This window comes from Macaca fascicularis, chromosome 7 (genome assembly GCF_037993035.2).
Source record: "Macaca fascicularis isolate 582-1 chromosome 7, T2T-MFA8v1.1".
Taxonomy (NCBI): domain Eukaryota; kingdom Metazoa; phylum Chordata; class Mammalia; order Primates; family Cercopithecidae; genus Macaca; species Macaca fascicularis.
In genome coordinates this window covers 18,787,592-18,809,950 of record NC_088381.1, presented here as the reverse complement: position 1 = coordinate 18,809,950, position 22,359 = coordinate 18,787,592, and the positions used below count along the sequence as shown (strand labels likewise).

The following is a 22,359-nucleotide window of genomic DNA, read 5'->3' as shown; positions in this document are numbered from 1 at the left end:
CTACTAAAAATACAAACATTAGCCGGGTGTGGAGGTGCACGCCTGTAATGCCAGCTACTTGGGCACCTGAGGCAGGAGAATCGCTTAAACCTGGGAGGCAGAGGTTGCAGTGAGCCGAGATCATGCCACTGCACAGCATAAGTGACAGAGCGAGACTCCATCTCAAAAAAAAAAAAAAATGCTGACACACAAAGTGAGCACATTACTGTTAGAAAATGGTACCAATGGACTTCCTTGATGCAGGATTGCCACAAAATCTGGGAAGCACAATAAAATGAAACACCATAAAACCGAGTATGCCTGTAAGTATTTGTATAGTAAACAAGGGAGATAGATATATCATCTGTTGTGTCAACTGGGCACGGTGGCTCATACCTGTAATCCCAGCACTTTGGGAGGCCAAGGTGTCAAATCACATGAATCCAGGAGTTTGAGACCAGCTTGACCAACATGGCAAAACCCCACCTCTAGTAAAACTACAAAAATTAACCGAGCATGGCAGTGCATACCTCTAATCCCAGCTACTCCGGAGGCCGAGGCACAAGAATCGCTTGAACCCGGAAGCGGAGGTCGCAGTGAGGCGAGATGGCGCCACTGCACTCCAGCCTGGGTGACAGAGTGAGACTCTGTCTCAAAGAAAAAAAAAGATATAATTGTGTCACTTATACTGAGTCTCTCCTGTCTAGTGTCTAGAAGGAAAGAAAACTTCTGTAACCAGCAGCCCAGCTCACTTTGTAATGATAGAAAGGGTAAAATTAAAACTTACATAACCAGCTTTAAAATTAAAAATCTATGTGTAAATTTGATTTGTCCAACTATAGGCAAATTTCAGATATTTAGGAACTGCCTATCTTTATTTTGTGAATATGCCTTTTTTCCCTCTTTTCCCCCCTCATTTGCATTTAGACGGTTAAGAGCTTATATTAAACACCCATACCACCAAAGAAGGAAAGGGTAACATGGTATAAACGACTAATTTTATAACCAGACTTACCAATGAAAGATTGAGATAGAAAATAGGTGAAATCCTTTTACCCGATGAAAATGGCCTTGCTGTCATTTCAAACTATGCACTTTATATGTGTTTATCAAAAAAAGTCAAAGAATAGAGAAAAGTCATGAAAGAAAATAAAGGAGATCTGAAATCACACTATTGAGAAAGAACTTTTACATTCTGGAGACGCTTCTTTTATATCCATCTGTTGATCTACTGGTTACTCACTAGCTATATTTGTATTTAAATATTTTCCCTTCCTCAGTCATTAAAAAATTTTTGCATTACCTTCCTCTTATTTTTTCTCCCCTTTTCCTTTAAAACATTGCTCCCTTTCTCCGTGACTTCAGTGTTAACTGTATATTATAATGTGTCTTTTCCCTGTTCACTTACGGAATCTTCCATTACTTTTGTAACAGTACATTGTGGAGATTCCTTCCAGTGTAACAGGTTTAATTGAACTCATTCATTTTCATGGATAGCATAAATATGGGACATGTGTAGTACAGTTGCATTAACATATTCTCTTATTAATGGGCATTTGGGATATTTCCAGTTTGAGGTGTGTCAGGGTCCTCAAGACCATCCTAATGTTCAGCGATTTACTGGAAGGCCTCATGGGACGCAGCATACAGTTATGCTTACAGTTATGGTGTATTACGACAAAATGGTGATAGCAGGTCTGTCTGGGGAAATCTGTATTTTCTTTCCTTGTGTTCTGTCTCTCTTCTGAGGAAGTACATCAAGTCAGTCCTTTTCCCCAGCAACAAAAATGTAGTAACACATTGTTTCTGTCCAGGAAAGCCCATTGATGTTCAGCACTCAAGATTTTTATTGGAATGTATTACCTCCTCCCAGCCAAATATGTGACAGTATGCACAGACTACTGCCAACGAGGGAAACTGATTTGAGCTTTCAATGTCCAGAGTTTTTACTGGGGCTCAATCACATACTGTCTCTGTTGCTGACTTTTAGTTTCCAACCCCTCCTGGCAGTCAGGCTGATACCATTTCCTCTGGAGGTCAAAACTGATATGGCATGGCCCAAAGCCCCTATCATAAACCATACTGTTAGACTGTCGGCCAAAGTCCCCAGGCAAATAAAGACAGGACATTTTATGGGTGTAGAGATAACCTCACATTAGTCAATGAAGGTTAATTTCTCACTACACACTGGCACATACTCAAGAAATACTTAATGAGTGGGCTTGGATTTGCTAGGTTGAAGGATATATGTATTTGTAATTTTTAAAGTATTTCCAGATTATGTTCCCGAAAGAAACCTGAAGGAAATTTCATATTTAATAACAATGGTATGAAAGGGGTTTTTTCTTCCCTCTTTTTATGTCCCATCATTTTATTTAATTTTTGCAGATTTGGTGGATGAGAATTAATATTGTTACTTTTTGCATTTAAGGTTGGATCTTTAGCTTATTTTTTATTGGCTTATTGATCATTGTCTCTGTCCATTTTCTGCTGCTATAACAAAATACCACAGACTGTTTATAATGAACAGAAATTTGTTGGCTAGCAGTGTCAGCATCTGGTGAGGGCCTTTTTACTGGGTCGTCACATGACAGAAGGTGGAAGGGCAAAAGGGAGAGCCCACTCCAGAAAACCCTTTATATGACAGCATTAATTCATTCATGAGAGTGGAGCCCTCATGACCTAAATGCTTTCCATTAGGCCCAACTCCCAACACTGTCACACTGGGAATTAGGTTTCAACATGAGTTTTGGAGGGGACAGACATTCAGACTGTAACAATCACTTATGTATTGATTCGTAGGAATTTATTTATTTTGAGATGGGGTCTTGCTCTGAAGCCAAGGCTGGAGTGTAGTGGAGCAACCTTGGCTCACTACAACCTCACCTCCTGGGCTCAAATAATCCTCCCACCTCAGCCTCCCGAGTACCTGGGACCACAGGTGTGCACCACTACACTGGGCTAATCTTTCTATTTTTTGTAGAGATGGGGTTTTGCCATGTTCCCAGGCTTGTTTCAAACTCCTGAGCTCCAGTGATCCACCCACCTTGGCCTCCCAAAACGCTGGGATTACAGGCGTAAGCCACCATACCAGGCCCAATTTGTAGGAATTTCTAATATATTTTGTATGCCAATATTTTGTTTGTTCTAAGTATTGCATATATTTTCAGCCAGTTAATTATCTTTTGATTTTTTAATGCTGTTTTCAATCATACAAAGTCTCAGAAATATAGTTAGTTTTTCCCTTCAAGGATTGTACATTTTGCATCTTATTTTGGCAAATTCTTGTCTAGCCTAAGGTGAGGTCAAAAAATTATTCTCTGATGACTTTTTAAAAATTTCACAATCAGGCCGGGCACAGTGGCTCATGCCTGTAATCCCAGCACTTTGGGAGGCTGAGGCGGCGGGTGGATAACCTGAGGTCAGGAGTTTGAGACCAGCCTGATCAACATGATGAAACCTCATCTCTACTAAAAATGACAAAAATTAGCTGGACGTGGTGGTGGGCACCTGTCATCCCAGCTACTTGGGAGGCTGAGACAGCAGAGTCGCTTGAACCCAGGAGGCAGAGGTTGCAGTGAGCTGAAATTGTGCCATTGTACTCTAGCCTGGGCAACACGAGCGAAACATCGTCTCAAAAAAAAAAAAAAATCACAATCAAGATGTTCATGCACCAAGAATTACTTGATTCTAGGCTCTCTACTCTCTTGTGTTCTGGTCCTGCATCAGTAGCACACTGTCTGAATTACCCTAGGCTTCTGATAAATCGTGGTATCTGGAGGGCCTGAACCTCTAATCATATTTATAAGTGTAGGCTTAGCTGCATACTATCTGGCTCTTTTAAAAATAGCTTTTGGGCTGGGCGCAGCGGCTCACGCCTATAATCCCAGCACTTTGGGAGGCCGAAGCGGGAGGATCACCTGAGGTCGGGAGTTCGAGACCAGTCTGACCAACTAGAGAAACCCCGTCTCTACTAAAAATACCAAATTAGTTGGGTGTGATGGCGCATGCCTGTAATCTCACCTATTTGGGAGACTGAGGCAGGAGAATTGCTTGAACCTGGGAAGGGGAGGTTGCAGTGAACTGAGATCACACCATTGTACTCTAGCCTGGGCAACAAGAGTGAAACTCCTTCTCAAAAAAAAAAAAAAAGCCTTTGGCCAGGTGTGATGGCTCACACCTGTCATTCCAGCACTTTGGGAGGCCTGGCTGGGAGGATTGCTTGAACCCAGGAGTTTGAGACCAGCCCTGGCAATATAGCAAGATCCCATTTCTACCAAAAAAAAAAAATTGTTTTAGGTTAGCTGGGCATGGTAGTGCGTGCCTGTAATCCCAGCTTCTAGGGAGGCTGAGTTGGGAGGATTACTGGAACCTAGGATGTTGAGGCTGCAATGAGCCATGGTCATACCACCGCATTCCAGCCTGGGCAATGGAGCGAGACCCTGTCTCAAAAAAATTTTTGAAAAGCCTTTGGTGTTAAATTTTTGCCCTTTATTTTAAAAATGTTTTTATTTTAGATGGGGTCTTGCTATGTTGCCTAGGCTAGACTCAAACTTCTGGGCTCAAGGGATCCTCCTACCTCAGCCTCCTCAGTAGCTGAGACTAATGGTACATGTCACTACACTCAGCTTTTGTTTTTTAATAAAAAAAATTTAGATTGTTTAATTCTAGGAAAACCTATGAAGATTTCGATTGGAACTTAATTGAATTAATGAATTAGCGAGATTATATTTTTTTGATAATTCCTTGACTGTGGCATCTCTCCATTTTTTAGTCCTTCAATTATGTTTTGTAACTTCTGATTTAAATTTTTGTGGCTCTTACGAATGCAACCTTTAAAAATATATACAGCTTTTCCAAATATGTGGGAATGCTGTTGCCTCCCCCAGCGCCGCCCCGTCTCTCTCTGTCTCTGTCTCCTTTCTTTCTTTTCTTGACGGAGTCTTGCTCTGTCGCCCAGGCTGGAGTGCAGTGGTGCAGTCTTGGCTCACTGCAACTTCTGCTCCCCGGGGTCGAGGGATTCTCCTGCTTCAGCCTCCTGGGTAGCTGGGATTATAGGCACCTGCCACCGTGCCCAGCTAATTTTTGTACTTTTAGTAGAGACGGGGATTCACCATGTAGGCCAGGCTGGTCTCAAACTCCTGACCTCAAGTGATCCATCCTCCTCAGCCTCCCAAAGTGCTGGGATTACAGGTGTGAGCCACCGAGTCCGGTTTGCTTTTTTAATGTATATCATACCCAGCAACCCTCCTGTTACATTGTTAGTTCTGATAATTTCCACATTTTCTTTTCAGATAGATTTTTGTCTAAAGTAATCATTACAAGCTGCTTTCTTGCCAAATAATCTTCTGCCTCAATTTTGATTCTTATATTATTAGCTTGGCTAAGCCCTCCTGTATAATACTGAATAGAGTCAATGACAATGGGCCCTCTTATCTTACTCTGACATTAAATGCTTCTCAAATATCATCAACTATGATATTTACCATGGAATTTGTTACCCATTAACAAGTTATAGATGTTCCCTTCTATTCCTAGTTTATTAAGAATTTTTATCATGAAAGGGAGTTTTAAAAGCAAGGTAGAATGAAAGTAGTAACAATAAAATGGGAAGTATAGAGTGAGGTCAAAGCTAAAGCATTCAGCCGGGTGCGGTGGTTCATGCCTGTAATCCCAGCACTTTGGGAGACTGAGGCAGGCAGATCATGAGGTCAGGAGATCGATACCATCCTGGCTAACACGGTGAAACCCCGTCTCTACTAAAAATACAAAAAAATTAGCCAGGTGTGGTGGCGGGCGCCTGTAGTCCCCGCTCCTCAGGAAGCTGAGGCAGGAGAATGATGTGAACCCAGGAGGCGGAGCTTGCAGTGAGCCAAGATCATGTCACTGCACTCCAGCCTGGGCAACAGAGCAAGACTCCATCTCAAAAAAATAATAATAATAAATAAATAAAAGCTAAAACATTCTAGGAATTACATGTCTGGGAGCTGCTTTGCTGAATCTCTTGGAAGTTGTTAAGGAAAGGCATCTGAGATATACCAGATCAGACCTTCATCTTCTGAGCTTCCCACTTGTAGGCTGAAATTTTAAATTACCTGGAATAGGCCTCCCTTCTCTTAACTCCCAATTTGAAGGCTGCGATTTTAAATTAGATGAGAATTTACCTAATTCTATTTGATACATATCCTTATGAATGAACATTTGTTGACTGCCTACTAAATGACACAGGTATTGTTCTAAGCACTTTATTTGTAATGACTTACTTTTACAAAACACCCCTATTAGTAGTGTTCTATTATCCCCTTATTTACAGATGAGGAAACTGGGTATAGAGAGATTAAATAACTAGTCTAGTGTCACAGGTAGTATTCAGCAGAGCCTGCACTCATAAATATGATACTGTCCTGCTTCTCCCTTGCTATTATAGGCAATTAAGAGCTTTCTGAAGGGGAAGAAGTTTTATTATTAAACTGATTTAATGAGTTACTATAATTGCAGTTTCAATAATTAGTTTTGTAAAATGCAACTGGTATAGCAGTTTTTGAAGTTTTCTAATTTTTTCCTTGTGTTAGGTTTGCCTTTTCACCATTGTCTGAGGAAGAGGAGGAAGATGAACAAAAGGAACCTATGCTGAAAGAAAGCTTTGGTAGTCATAAAATTCACGTCTCATTAGTACTTTAAATTTTTTTTTCTATAAGTACTTTGTTTATCATTTTGTAACTATGTTGTTCCTATATTTGGTATGGGATGAAGTTAGGGTAAAGAAAATAAGGGTGTGACTCTTAAGATGAAGCCATGGTAAATTCAGTAAGTAATTGCACATTAAGTATCCATTTTACTTGCTAGAAGTGAGCTAAAACTTTTGCTTTGAACTTCCCAGCATACATGTAAAGATGGAAAAACATCTGTTGTATACTTCACAAGTATTAGAAAGCTTAAACTAACCTTGGGGCTTTTAATTTAAAAAAAGAAAAAAAAAAGTTCTGAATCCATTTTGCCATCATTGTGAGTCTGTTCACAAAGTTAACCAGTGTACGTTTATTTTCTTCTACAGAGGGAATGAAAATGAGAAGTACCAAACAAGAACCCAATGGAAATAGTAAAGTTAACAAAGCAGTAAGTATGACTTTTGCATTCATCTTTGTTCTTTGCCCCATCTTCCAACCCTCAGTAGAACTACTAGAAGAAAACAGGAGGCAAGTTCATGACATTGGTCTTGGCAATGATTTTTTTTCTATATGACCCCAAAAGCACAGGGAACAAAGCAAAAATAGAGAAGTGAGAGTACATCAAACTATAAAGCTTCTGCACAGCAAAGGAAACAGTTAACAAAGTGAAAAGGCAACCTACAGAATGGGAGAAAACATTTGCAAACATTGCATCTGTTAAGGGGTTAATATCCAATTTATATATGGAACTCAGTAGCAAGAAAACGAATAGCCCAGTTTAAAAATGGGCAGTGAACCTGAATATACATTTCTTAACATAAGACCTACAAATGGCCAACAAGTATATGAAAAAATTTTCGTCATTACTAATCCTGAGGGAAATGCAAATGAAAACTACAATGAGATAACACCTCACACCTGTTTGAATGGCATATATCAAAATGAAGAAATAACAAGTGTTGGCAAGGACATGGAAAAAAGGGAACCCTTGCACACTGTTGATAGGAATGTGAGTTAGTATAGCCATTATGGAAAACAGTATGGAGGTTCCTCAAAATTAAAAATAGAACTACCTTATGATCCAGCATTCATATCACTGGGTATATACTGAAATGAAATGAAATCAGTATGTCAAAGAGATACTTGCACTGTCATGTTCATTGCAGCATTAATCACAGTAGCCAAGATACAGAATCAACCTGCATGTCCATCAATAGATGAATGGATAAGGAAAAGGTGGTGTATTTCAATATACAGTGGAATACTATTTAGACTCAGAAGGATATCTTGTCATTCGCAACAGTGTGAAGAAGGCTGGAAGATATTACGTGAAATAAAATAAGCCAGGCACAGAAAGACAAATACCACATGATCTCACTTACGTCGAATCTAAAAAAGTTGAATTCCTAGAAGCACAGGGTTGAGTGGTGGTTACCGGGGCTGTGGGAGAACTGGGGAGATGTTGGTCAAAGGGATTTTAAAAAATGTTTTTAAAAATTAAAATATTTGACTTTTCTGTCAGCAGTCCCATTTGTGAATGTACTGCTACAGAATTAAGAAAGACAAGATTTAAGGCCTTTATATCCTTACTTGAGATGTATTATGTGGTGCATTTTAGTAACGAGTGGTATTTGTATGTTCCCAGCAGGAAGATGATTTGAAGTGGGTAGAAGAGAATGTTCCTTCTTCTGTGACAGATGTGTAAGTTTTTGAATGATTATCACAAGAATCCTGTTTCAAAGTTAGTACTATGTTGTTATTTTAAATGAGCAAGTTATGCTCATGAAAATACAAGATACTGAAAAATAAAAGAATAGGAATAATCTGCAAACAAAATTAATTGGGTTTATTCATTTAGATGACATTTCTGCTTAGAAAGATTTAGCTATGTAGTAGATCTTAAAATGAATGGGATACTCCTTTTGAAATTTTTTAGTTCCTTTCCAGGGCTGTAATTTTAATGAAACATTGGTCCTGTCGCATTGCAAAATACGTTTTTTTTCTGTACAATTTCTGTAACTGTTGCTTATTGTATTTGCTGTTTATTTTCCCTATAAGGGCCATTAATAAAATGCATATCTTAGATAATTATAAAAAAGCTTTAAATTGCATTATTCCAATGTCTTTTATGAACCATTTATGGCTTTATTTTACATTCTTCAATTCAGTATTTCTCTCTCTCTGCAGAGCACTTCCAGCCCTTCTGGATTCAGATGAGGTTGGTACTCAATTCACATGCATAAATTGTGTATATGGTGACTAAATAGAAAGTCATGAATCCTCTGTTCATGGAGATTCTCTTTATTTGACTCAGTAGTGGCCTGAAAACTGTAGTTTATATAGTTGAAAAGGATAAGAATAGAAATACTAATAGAGTTCAAACATTCAAGAATCTTTCCTTTCTTTGCATCTGTCTATGCATGTTTCACTTTTCAAAGTTACACCGTCAGACTTGAGAATGTTTTTGTTTAAATTGGATAGTAAGTACAGTACTCTCCACCATCTAGTTCTTTTGTCTGAAAGAAATGCAAATTTAACCCTAATCTAATATTGGCAAAAATAATAAGGAAAAATATTGAGAAAGGAATATAGTAGACCAAAACAAAATCTAAATTTTTACCTACTATTTTATAATATTTATGTCACTACCTTCTTCAGATAGTAAGGATTATAATTAGTACCTCTAATATTTATGTTTTTAATCTTTTACTTTGCCTCCATACAGTTAATCTAGAAGGCTTCACATGAAGTCTTATGTTAGGATTGTGGGCCAGGTATAGTGGCTCATGCCTGTAATCCCAGCACTTTCGGAGGCCGAGGCAGGAGGATCACTTTAGGTCAGGAGCTTGACACCAGCCTGGGCAGCATGGTGAAACCTCATCTCTACAAAACATACAAAAATTAGCCAGAGATGGTGGCATACACCTGTAGTCTCAGCTACTTGGGAGGTGAAGTGGGAGGATCACTTGAGTCCTGGAGGCAGAAGTTGCAGTGAGCTGAGATCATGCCACTCCAGCCTGGACAAAAGAGTGAGACCCCATCTCAAAGAAAAAAAAAAAAAAAAGGAATTGTGGCCTGAGTTCATGGAAACTAGTTCTGGACATGTTCTGAATATTAGGTCATTATAGAATTTTTGTTTGTTTTTGTTTTTTTTTCAGGAAGCCTTTTGGAAGCATCTTGTCTGATTCTGATTCATTGTGTTGAATTGGCTGCTAAAAATGATTTGTTCATTTCTCACTGACATGATATTTGACACAGCATGTACAGTATCAAATTCCTTAGCTGTTCTATGCATTGAAATAATTGAGAACTCTACCATTCAGATTTGAACCTATCTGCCAAACACTTTGCTTTCTGCGGTATATTCTGCTGTTCCCACATCTCCCTCTTGAGGTCTTCCTCTGCTAATTATTTGCCTTTAGGGCTTCCCTTTGACTTCAGCTCTCTATGAGCTGCTATAAGCAGAGAAGGCTGATTAAGTGAAACCTGATTATGCCCTTCATGGGAATGCAAGTTTGCTATAGTAATTTGGTGGCACTGAGTTCAGCCATCTCTTCATATTTTCCTCTGTGAAAACACTGTGCAAGAGTTTGCAAGTATACATAAGGCTTTCTTGTGGCAAGAAAACATAATGATATCTACCCTCTTAACAATTCCTTTAGTGTACATTACAGTATTGTTAGGTATGAGCACAATGTTGTACAGCAGATCTCTAGAACATTTTCATCTCGTTTAACTGAAATTTTATGCCTGTTGAATAGCAACTCTTCCTTTCTCCCTCCCTCAGCCCCTGGCATCTACCGTTCTTCTTTCTGCCTTTGAGTTCTATTTTAGATAACTCATAGAAGTGGAATCATGCAGTATTTGTCCTCCTGTGGCTTGCTTATTTCACTTAGCATAATGTCTTCAAGATTTATCTAAGTTGTAGCACATGTCAGAATTTCCTTCCTTTTTAAGGGTGACAAGTGTTCCATTGTATATATGTAACATGTTATCATCATCCATTTATCTGTCAGTGGACACTTGGGTTATTTCTATACCTTGGCTATTGTGAATAATGTTGCAGTGAACATGGGAGTGCACATTTCTCTTTGAGATCCTGCTTCATTTCTTTTAGGTATATATGCAGAAGTGGGATTACTGGATTATATGGTAGTTGTTTTTTTTTAATTTTTTGAGTAGCTTTCATACTGTTTTCCATAGTGATTGCACCATTTTACATTTCCACCAGCGAGGCACAGGGGTTCCAATTTCTTTCTTCGCCAATATTTGTTATTTTTTGTTTTTTGATAGTGGCCATCCTAACAGGTGTGAGGTGACACCTTGTGGTTTTGGTTTGTATTTCTCTGATGATTAGTTATGATGAGCATTTTTTAATATACCTGTCAGCCATTTGGAAGCCCTCTTTTGAGAAATGTCTCTTCCAGTCCCTGTCCCAGTTTTTAATCAGGTTAGTTGATTTTTTTTTTGCTGTTGAATTGTAGGGGTTTCTTATATATTTTGGATATTAATCCTTATCAGAAACAGTCCTATGCCACATTTCAGTCAGCAACAGACCACATATATGACAGTGGTCCCATAAAATAATAGTGTATTTTTACTGTACCTTTTCAATGTTTGGATATCTTTAGGTACCCAAATACTTACCATTGTATTCCAGTTGCCTTTGGTATTCAGTACAGTAACATGCTGTATAGGTTTTTAGCCTAGAGCAATAGGTTTATACCACATAGCCAAGGTATGTAGTAGGCTATATAACATCTAGATTTGTGTAAGTATATTCTGTGAAGTTCACACAACTATGAAATTGCCTAATGACACAGTTCTTAGAATGTATCCCTGTCATTAAGTGATACATGACTGTATGTGGTATGCAAATACTTTCTCCAGTTCTGTAGGTTGCCTTTTGTTCTGTTGTGTACTTCCCTTGCTCTGCGGAAGCTTTTTAGTTTGATGTAGTGCCATTGGTCTGTTTTGCTCTTGTTGTTTTATGCTTTTGGTGTCATAGCCAAGAAATCACTGCCAAGACCAATTTCAAGAAACTTAGGTTGTCTTCTAGGAGTTTTGTGGTTTACAGATCTTATGTCTAATTCTTTCATCTATTTTGACTTGGCTAAGTCTTTAATCTATTTTGAATTGATTTTTGTGTATCATGAAGATGAGTTACTTTCATTCTTTCTCATGTGAATATCTAGTTTTTCCAGCACCATTTGTTGAGGAAACTATCAGTTTCCCCACTGTGCAGTGTTGTCTGTGTTTTCGAAGATCAGTTGACCATATATGTGTAGTTTTATTTCTGGGCTTTCTATTTTGTTCCACTTGGTCATAGTGTATGATTCTTTTAATGTGCCGTTGAATTCTGTTTTCCAGTGTTTTGTTGAAGATTTTTGCGTCTGTGCTCATCAGGGATATTGGCCTGTCGTTTTCTCTTCTTGTCATGTCTTTGGCTTTGGCATTAGGGTAATGCTGGCCTCATAGAATAAGTTTGGAAGATCCTTCCAAATACATTTTTTCCTCTTGAATTTTTTCGAAAGAGTTTAAGAAGGATTAGTGTTACTTTGTCTTTAAATACTTGGTAGGACTCAACTAAAGAAGCCATCTGGTCCTGGGCTGCTTTTTTGTTGGGGTGTTTTTGATTACTGATGGAATCTTCTTTCTTGTTGTAGGTCTTACCAGGTTGTGTTTTTTCTTCCCCCTCACCCCCCCGATTTTCTATTCTTTGATGATTCAGTCTTGGTAGGTTGTATACTTCTAGGAACTATATATTTTGTTCTAGGTTATCCAATTTGTTGGCATACTTTTTAAAATGTTTTGTATATTTTTGTTGAAATTCTTACTTTGTTCATGCATTGTTCTCCTGAGTTTGTTGAAATCTTCATGATAGTTATTTTGCATTCTCTTTCAAATAATTCCTATACTTCTGTTTCATCGGGGTTGGTTTCCAGAGATTTATCTTCCTTTGTTTGGGCCATGTTTCTCTGATTCTCCATTTTCCTTAATTCCTTGTGTTGGTTTCAGTGCATTAGAAAAAAACAGTTACCTTTCCAGTGTTCATGGACTGGCATTGTACAGGAGAACACCCTCACCAATCATCCTGCATGGAGATTCTGAGGACCTCTCTAACCCACTCTGTATTATATCTTTTCTGGACTTCTGCATATATATTCCCAATCAGAGGGATTTGCTGGGTTTTTCCCTCCCCAGGAATTTATAATCTCTTGCTCCCTTTTGTGTTCATCTGCTGTATCATGGGTCTCCTGGAGCCAGTGGCATAGCCCAGCTCTTTTTTATTTATACTGACCCCAGGCACCTAAAGTATACTGGTCCCATCTGTGCTTCAAACCATTCCCTACAGAAAGTATTCCCTCAGGTAACCTCTTACAAAGTTGGAACATTTTCACAGTCCAACTCTCCTCCCTAGGGAAAAGCTGGGATTTGGGGATGTTGGGGATTCTACCTGCTTACTCTGCACTGAGCTGGGGGAGGGGCTGTGGTGAGCTCATACTTGCTAGTCCAAACTTCCACTTTTGATTTCAGCAACTTCCAACCTGGGCCCTTTGTTGTTAGCTCTTGGATTCAGGCAAGACAGAAAACAGTCTCTTGTGCAGGTTCCAGAAAAGTCAGAATGTTGGGTGTACATTCCAGTCATTTCCTTCCCTCTCCAAAAAGAAGCTGGGAGCTGAGGGTTTCCACCCTATCATGTGGTACTGTACTGGGTCCATGGGAAGGGAAGAATTATGGCAAGAGGGTGCCTCAGACTTTTCTGCTGACTTTGATACAGCTGGTTTCACGCTTTCCGATAGTGCAGAAGACCCTCAGCTGGTTTCTGGATTTCTCACAGAGGGAATTTTTCCATGTGTTACTGAATCAGTGTGTCTGTGGGGGGAAGGAGGGTCCAGGACTTCCTATTCTGTCATCTTGCTGACATCACTTTCTCCAAGGCCTTTTTTTCACTTAAAACTGAAAAAGAACTTAAATGAATTACAGGAGAAACAATATACATGATGGACCAGGAATCAAAATGGCATAAGGCTCTTCAACAACATCTTTGGAAGCCAGAACAAAGCCTTTGAATTATTTTCAACCTAGAATTCTGTACTCAACTAAACTATCCTTATGAGGGTAAAATAAAGATGTTTCCAGCCACACAAGAAGTAAAATAATTGATGTCCTATATGCAGTTTCTGAGGAAAGCAGTAGAAAATGTTCTCCACAAAAATGAGGAAGCTAAGAAAAAGACTTGGGATCTAGGAAATAAAGGGTCCAACACAGACAAGAAAAATTCTCAGTATGATGTAAGAAATTCTCAGGTTGGCAGCTGGGCAGCAGGCTTGGATGGATTAGAGAACAGAGAGCATTGGAAAGGATATTTTTAAGAAAAAGGGAAAACATCTATAGATTATCTGATGTGATTGATTATATTCAAAAAGGATTTGTAGTTCTGTCAGTTTGTAATACAACAGTGAGAGGTACTTAGCAAATGAAGCAGAAGAAAAATGAAAATTAACTCTAAGGTATAAAATTGCCTAATAAGGGAAATTTAATGGTAGTGCATTAATTATTTTAATTGAAATGGGATACTATAAATACTATATTAAATTAAATGTAATTTTATTTTTTACATGATTTATTAAAATTGTAGTAAAAAACACATAAGAAATCTACCCTCCTAACCATTCTAAAGTGCAAAGTGTTAACTATGTGCACATCTTTGCCCTCATCCTTCACTGGGTCTTCAAGTTAAATTCCTGAATTAGAGGAAGTACACATTTTTATTAAAGCCTAATCTTATGTAAATATTTGTTTAGTCATCTTAACTGACTCTATACATTTCCTTCTGAGTGCTGATTTGCTGTCCAGAAGCCTAGAGCTTTTGATTTAGTTGTTCTTGGGTGAGGTCTGGACATCTGTAGGTTCAAAATCTTCATAAATGTTGAGGAACCATTTCTCTAAACATTTAATTAACATAAACAAGTACTCGTGGAAGATGTTTGCTTGGATAGTCTATATAGAAGATATTTGGAATATAGATCAGTTTAACCTAATATACTTAAACCTTTTTTGTCCCTAGGAACGAATGATCACACACTTTGAAAGGTCCAAAATGGAGTAAGGAATGGGAAGATTTGCAGTTAAAGATGGCTCCTATCAGGGAAGAGATCAGCATCTGTGTCAGTCTTCTGTACGGCTCCATGGGATTAAAGGAAGCAATGACATCCTGATCTGTTCCTTGATCTTTGGGCATTGGAGTTGGCAAGAGGTGTCAGAACAAAGAGAACATCTTACTGAAAACAAGTTCATAAGATGAGAAAAATCTGCAAGCTTCATATTTACAACACTGATGCCCCCTTTCCTCCCAGACTCTGACTGGATGTTCATGCAACTTAAATGTGTTGTTCCTGAACTTTCTGTAATGTTTCATTTTTTTAATCTGACAAACTAAAAAGTTTAACGTCTTCTAAAGGACTGTCATCAACACCATAATATGTAATCTCCAGGAGCAACTGCCTGTAATTTTTATTTATTTAGGGAGTTACATAGGTGATGGGGGAAATTGTTAACTACCTTTAATTTTCCTGGGAAGTCAAGGTTACATCTCGCAGAGGTTGTTTTGAGAAAAAAGGGCCCTTCTGAGTTAAGGAGCCATAATTCTGTGAGTGATCAAAAGAAAGAAAAAAGAAACTGTTACAGTATGATTCAGATCATTTAAAAAAGCAAAATCAAGTGCAATTTTGTTTACAAATGGTGTATATTAAAGATTTTTCTATTTCAGATGTACTTTAAAGAGAAATATTAGCTTAACTCTTTTGACATCTGCTATTGTGACACATCCCATTGCTGGCAATGTGGTGCACACTCCAAAACTTTTAACTACTGTTTTGTAAGCCTCCAAGGGTGGCATTGCAGGGTCCTAGGCAATGTTTTGCTTGCCTTTATGCAGAGAGGTGCTCCAAGTGCTGTGATTGAGCACCATGCTAGAGGAACTGTAATGCTTCAGAAGTGGTAGCTTATACAAAGGAAACAGGTCCTGCTGGCTTAATTTAAACAGTTATTGCATGAAGTAATGTGGAGGCCCTGGACTGCTGCTCATTCTTTAGGATGGACTGTTCTGGTATCTGGTATTGGTTTAGAGCCTGTTTATAAGGGACATCACAAGGTGATGGGATTCATTTGAAGCACTCTATTTCTGTTTTAATGGTTTTATCCAATTTTGCCTTCCCAAGATTTTTGTTCTACATAAAAAGTTCATGCCACTTTTTAATATAAAAAAATTTAACAAAATTAATGTATTTTTCTCATTTTTTTCAAACTTTTTCTGAAGACCATTTCTCTCAAACTTATGAAACATTTCCTTCCATGGCTTTTATTCTAGATTATCTTGTTTTCTGTTAAAACCAATGACCACATGACCACAATCTTCACTAACTCATACTGCAGTGAAAGTGTTAACCCTTAGGTAGTTTCTCTACAACTCTTTGCTATGGTGATTTAAAAAAAAGTTTCCTGGGAAGTATCTCTGAGGAACTGCAGTCTGAAGAACTGACTATATTCTCATGCTAATTCATTAGCCAAAGGCTGGTGGTATTGTTGCATGCTGCTATTGCATATTAAAACTTAGCAGATGAATAATAGTTGTAATGCAGCAAGATAGTTGGTCAAATTATTTTTTTAGGCTGGTTTGATGTTGACTTGAGACTAGGAAAAAAAAACCCAAAAATCCCTTGTGTTAAGCAGGAGTGTATAGTACAAATTCTATAGCTTGGGCCTTGGTAATTCTGCTTACAGCTCTCTGTATTACTGGGAGTGGATATAGTGTGTCATTTCTTAGGACAGGTTCAGAAGAAATTTATAGCTTTACACTAATCTGTAAAACAATATAAACCTTAGGGTTTTGGGCCTGAACGAAAAGGTACTAGACCTTCCAGCACAACAGCTGGTAATTCTAAATTTTTAAGAAGGTGATCAGCTTCTATGGTGAAAATCGACTGTAACACAGGATTTGTTTAGCAATTTTTGTGTTTATGACTACTTGAAAGTGTACTTTCACTTGATTATCAGAACAGCATTTGTTAAGATGGGACAAGTATTCCTAGTTTACATATGAAGAAATTGATACTGTGTAAAAATAAAATGACCAGGACCAGTTTTTTTGGCTTCATATCATAGACTTAGTCTTTTTCTTTTACATTTTTGCTTTAAACCCAAATGCTTAATTTTTTGACCTATCTGATGTTTTCCTAGGGGGAAATTACCAGATATAGATCATTCTTGCAGCTCAAACTAAGTTTTGTTGTTTTTTAAGTCTTCAAGGGGAATACTAAGGTAACCTCAGACAGTACAGGTCCCGGGTCCTGTAGGAGGAAGAGCCATGACACCTTCCTAAAAGGAATATTAGGATGTAAGACACAACTTGGGAAAGTTGAATTGGTAGGAATATGATCATCAAATTAAAAGGAGGCTTATTTCACTCACTTTCAAGAGTTAGTGAATCATCTGTTGCCTAAACTCTTGCTACTCAAAATGTGATCCAGGGACGAGCAACATCTGGGAGATTTTTGATGCTCAATTGAGGGTCTTACTCTGGTCCTACTGAATCAAAAGAGGCATTTTAACACTGTCTCTAGGTGATTTGTATGCACATTAAATTTGAAAAGCATTGGCCTCAAATGGTTCTCAGGGTGATTTTGCCTTCCAGAGGATATACAGCAAAGAGACATTTTTATACCTCTGTAGGGAAGATACTGGCATCTGGTGGGTGGAGGTTAAGGATACTGTTAAACACCTTACATTGCACAGAACATGCCCCCTCCCCAACAAGAAATTATCCTGTCCTAAAGGTGGGTAGTGCTACCACTGAACAACCCTAGCCTAAGATGGTGGTTCTCAAGCTTTTAAATGCATGGACTCACCTTGGGGTTTATTAAAACATAGATTACTGTTCCTTCCAGAGTTTCAGATTCAGTAGAACTGGAATGGGCCTGAAACTTTGCATTTCTAACAAGTTCACAGGTGCTGCTGCTACTGCTGTTGTTGCTGGTCTAGAACAACCATGAAAGCATAAAGGTAAGGTGCTTGTACTAATTGGGATATAATGGTAATACTAAAGCTACCATTTATTGAGAGCTTAGTGTGTGTCAGGTGTTGCTAAGCGCTCACGATACTGGATCACAGGTATTTACACAAATCATTTTGCAGATTAGGAAAGTATGGCATCGAAATATTAAATTTTCTAAATCACAGCGAATTTCCTAATTGGTAGATCTCCGTCTGAGGTCTGACGCCAAAGGCCGAGTTTTTAACCATCACACCCATTGCCTAAAACAGTTCTAAGATTAACAGTTTGTTCCTTCTATGGTAAGCCCATGGCTACTCGGGACAGAGTGGCTCTGGGTAAAGAGTGACAATGGCAACTCAGCAACAAGTCAATTCCTTGAGAGTGCACCGGGAGGAAGGGGCGGGACTTCGGCTGCGGAAGGGGCGGGCCTAATCAGCAGGAAGTCCGGGGTTGACGATGGCTGTGTTGTTGAAGGGCCTGTAGCTGGGGGGCATCCTGGCCGGATCCCGGCCTACTCTTAGCCCAGCCTCGTTCCGGACCCCAACCCGGCCCGGAACACTGTGGGCGAGACGGCGGTGGCGACTCTCCCCTTGCCGCCATGCACGACGCTTTCGAGCCAGTGCCGATCCTAGAAAAGCTGCCTCTTCAAATCGACTGTCTCGCTGCCTGGGGTGAGCCGAGGGGCTGCGGGGCCGAGGCGGAGTCAGCACGGGAGCGGCCCGGATCTTTTCTGAGGCCGGGGAAGTGGACAGGCGTTCATCCGTGTGGGCTTCGGTTGGATGCTACCCGAGAGGGGCTTGGGATGAGAGAAAGCAGAGAGATGACCACCGGCTGTAGACATCGATGTCTATGGGGCTGCTTGGGTGATCCCAGTGATCCAGTCATTTAGGGGAGTTCCCCTTGCTCTTGCTCCCTGTGCAGAGTGAGAGGATGAGCTTTCCTTTTTAATTGTGCTCAGCTTTAGCCCGTTTTGATTCCCAAGAAGTCTTCATTTTAGAGGGCCAAAGCAGTAAGAAGTTCTCAGCCTGCCAGGGGCTTGAAGTTGTCCAGATGTTTGTGTTGTTTTCTAGATGAAAGTCAACCCTGGTTTTGGGGGCATAGAACAAGTTAACACCATATGCTATTTTTTCCCTATAGTGATCACTCGTTCACTTCTCATTCCTGTAGGGAACTCATGTAGTTAGCTAACCTTTGAGTCTAGCCAAGTGGTTGATTACCTTATATCCCAAGTGTCCAAGTTACCTAACTCTGTAGGCGGAAGAGTTTCCAGACTGTCATGAAACCTAATCCATAAAAACTAGCATAGTCCTTTTGGGATTGACTAGTGCAGAAGGCAGGGACAGACATCTCTTGTGTGCTCTGAAATACAAATGAAGGTTTCAGGGATAACGGTGAACATTGTGCTCTTATCTATGAGTGACTGGTTTGATACCAGCCCCCAAAGACCAAGGAGATCATTTCTAACTTTCCTCCTAATGTTTAGGTCCTAGAAATCAAGGACCATAAAAAGATGATTCAGATCCCTTAATCAGATCTTATACTGGGCTACATAGGTAACCATGATGGGCCTCATGGAATCTTGATGTGTCTGATATTATATGCATCAGCTGTTCACAGTGTCACCGAGTCATCCTTGCAGAGTTCTTCATGACTTCTTCTGTAGGGTCCTTTCACGAAGAATTTTCATGTTAATGTGCACCCTTCCTCCTTTAGCAGCTCTGGGTCTCTTTAAAATCACACCTCCACAGTAAGCAGTTCTAGTCCTTTGGGTTAAGAGGAGAATCCTATTTCCTCCAGACATCTCAAGAAAACCAATTTCTGTCATTAAATGCTCTCATTAAACATTTAAATAGAGGAGGAGAAAGTTTTTAAATGAAAGACGTGACGCTGCATGAAGGGATTAATTCCCCCATTGCTTCATCAGATATACGTATTAGGTGCCTACATGGGCCATTCTCTTTGCTAGGGACAGTAATACAATGATGAATAAGAAACGGTGCCTGTGCTCCTAGGACACACATTGGGGGGACAAAGACATGTGAACAGATTATGATACTAGAGACATATGCTGCCTATTATTGCAACATGGATGAGGGGGTACCCAACTCAGCTAAGGACATGTTTCTGAAAGGGATTAAGGATTAATGCAGCTGTTGCCACACTTGACTTAGCCCGTCAGAATCCTTGACTCCGATCTCCTGTTGGACCATTAGCACATAGTGCTCCTAGACTCTCAGTAACTCCACTTTGTCACAGTAAAAATTCCTTGCACCTGTGGTTTTCAGGAACACAGTTTTGAAATGATAGGTAGCTTTTGGCCTTCCTTGATCACCCACCAAACAGGAGAAATGCTCTTTGCTTCCTAAGGCGCTTTGGTACACATTAGGTTACAAGAGGCCATTAACTGCCTCCTGCTTCAAAAGTGCTTTATTTCCAGATTTGAGCAGCAGTAATTATTGCTGTTTCTAGTCATTACCCCTTTTTAACTACATTGTGCCTTTGGATGCAAAGTTCGTCCAGGAATTTCCAGAGGCAGGTCACACAGGGCCAAATAATATTTAAGGTGTAAATGTCTTAGAGACAACATACTCTGTCTCCTAGGAAATAGAAATCAGGGGGGCTGGGCGTGGTGGCGCATGCCTGTAATCCCAGCACTTTGGGAGGCCAAGGCAGGCGGATCACGAGGTCAGGAGATCGAGACCATTCTGGCTAACATGGTGAAACCCTGTCTCTACTAAAAATACAAAAAATTAGCCGGGCGTGGTGGCAGACGCCTGTAGTCCCAGCTACTTGGGAGGCTGAGGCAGGAGAATGGCGTGAACCCAGGAGGCGGAGCTTGCAGTGAGCTGAGATCACACCACTGCACTCCAGCCTGGGCAACAGAGCGAGACTCCGTCTCAAAAAAAAAAAGGGAAATCAGGGGAACATGATGAGGGTGATTTCTTTCTAAACTCCAAATATGTATAATCCTGCTGCCTTTTCAGCATCTTCATTTGGATGTCTCATAGCATAACCAAAACAGTTCTTGATTCCTCTCCCCTCAAACATGCCTGTCCTCCTGTATCTTACATCTCAGCAAGTGGCATTTCTATTTACCTCTTTGACTAAGGCCAAAAGCTTTGGAATCGTTCCTGACTTCTTTCATTCTCTTTTACACTATATCCCATCTATCAGCAAATCTTGTGTGTTCTACCCCTAGAATAAATCTGAAATCCAGTCATTTCTGTCTTGATAATTACTACTCTTGAAGGCACCATCATCTGTCACCTGAATTACTGTAGTAGTCTTCTCATTGACCACCCTGTATTTGCCATTGTGCCATTTTCAGTTTTTCATCTACCAGGTAGAGTGAAACTTTGAAAACCTAAATCTGATTCCATCCTCGGCTCAAAACCCTCCCATGGTATTACATCACAACTAGAATAAGTTCCAAAGTCTTTACCCTGTCTGGCAACATCTGACATGCGGAGGCCCTGGTAACTTCCCTGTTTCCTGTGCACTTACCTCTCACGCCTTTCTGGTACCAGTCCCACACAGCCTTCCTTGTTCCATCAGTGCACAAAGCACATACCCACCTCAGGGCCTTTACACTTGCTGCTTCCTCGGCCTGCCACTCACTTACCTTTGTATATATGGTTCATTCCTCATTTCACTCAGTTCTCTGCTGAAATGTCACCCAAATCAGCGGAACCTTCCCTACGTATCCTATATGAAAGAGATTGCCACATCCACCACTGTGCTGTTTTCTTAGCCTTATCTTCTAATCATGGGTCACCATCTACTGTTGTTTTATGTATTTAATTATTATCGCATCTCTCACTCCACATTAGAATATAAGTTCCCTCAGGGCAGGAGCTTTGTTTTCTACATTGCTGTATCCGGAGTACCTAAAACGTTTCCTGACTCATGTTGATATGAATAGTAATAGCTTGCAGTTGTTAAATGCTAATCTGTATTAGGCTTTTATAAAATAAGACTCCATTTTACAGAAGAAGGACCTGAGGCTTAGATAATTTAAGAAATTTTTCCAAGGTCACATGTCCTGTAAATCATGTCTGCTTCTAGAGCCTGGTTCCCAAACTTGAATGTATATTCAAAGCCTGTAAAAAAAAATGCAGACTTCATGTGTATATATGAGTATCTGTATGTCCATATATATGTACATACCTATATTTTCCAGAGAAACAATGGAAAGATAACTCAAAAATTACTAAAATGATGCTCATAGCAGAAGGGAGAGGAGAGGATAAGATGGACAATGATAGAAATTAGACTTTTCATCGTTTTAGCTTTGGAACTACAAAAATGTTTCATAAAAACAAATAATAAAATTTTATTTTATTTTATTTTATTGTTATTATTTTTTGAGACCGAGTCTCGCTATGTCGCCCAGGCTGGAGTCCAGCAGTACAATCTCAGCTCACTGCAACCTCCGCCTCCCAGGCGTGTACCTGTACAAGCCATTGTTGTGCCTCAGCCTCCTGAGTAGCTGGGATTACAGGCGCCTACCACCATGCCTGGCTATTTTTTGTACTTTTAGTAGAGACGGGGTTTCGCCATGTTGGCCAAGCTGGTCTCAAACTCCTGACCTCAGGTGATCCACCCACCTCGGCCTCCCAAAGAGCTGGGATTACAGGCGTGAGCCGCTGTGCCCAG

At 39.7% G+C, this 22,359-nt stretch overlaps 2 protein-coding genes across 14 annotated transcripts in view; both read left to right on the top strand.

Annotated features, from left to right (window-relative positions):
• TMEM87A (transmembrane protein 87A) overlaps positions 1-15,929 on the top strand; it is a 62,551-nt gene extending 46,622 nt beyond the window's left edge. For 5 of the 8 annotated variants that reach the window (XM_073995611.1, XM_065547297.1, XM_065547296.1 and 2 more), the window contains 5 exons: positions 6,552-6,625; positions 7,034-7,095; positions 8,293-8,348; positions 8,835-8,865; positions 14,719-15,929. In XM_073995611.1, the coding sequence (XP_073851712.1) occupies positions 6,552-6,625; positions 7,034-7,095; positions 8,293-8,348; positions 8,835-8,865; positions 14,719-14,760 (265 nt within the window). In that variant the 3' untranslated portion in view covers positions 14,761-15,929. The remainder of the gene's footprint in view (positions 1-6,551; positions 6,626-7,033; positions 7,096-8,292; positions 8,349-8,834; positions 8,866-14,718) is intronic. The other 3 variants (XM_073995612.1, XM_065547298.1, XM_073995614.1) reach the window with 1 other exon arrangement.
• Positions 15,930-18,149: 2,220 nt separating this feature from the next.
• Positions 18,150-22,359, top strand: part of VPS39 (VPS39 subunit of HOPS complex) — a 47,055-nt gene continuing 42,845 nt past the window's right edge. For all 6 annotated transcript variants that reach the window (XR_012414831.1, XR_012414830.1, XM_005559286.4 and 3 more), the window contains exon 1: positions 18,150-18,374. Coding sequence is in view for 2 of the 6 variants with exons in the window: in XM_005559286.4 (XP_005559343.1) it covers positions 18,302-18,374 (73 nt within the window). In the remaining 4 variants the exon portion in view is untranslated. The remainder of the gene's footprint in view (positions 18,375-22,359) is intronic.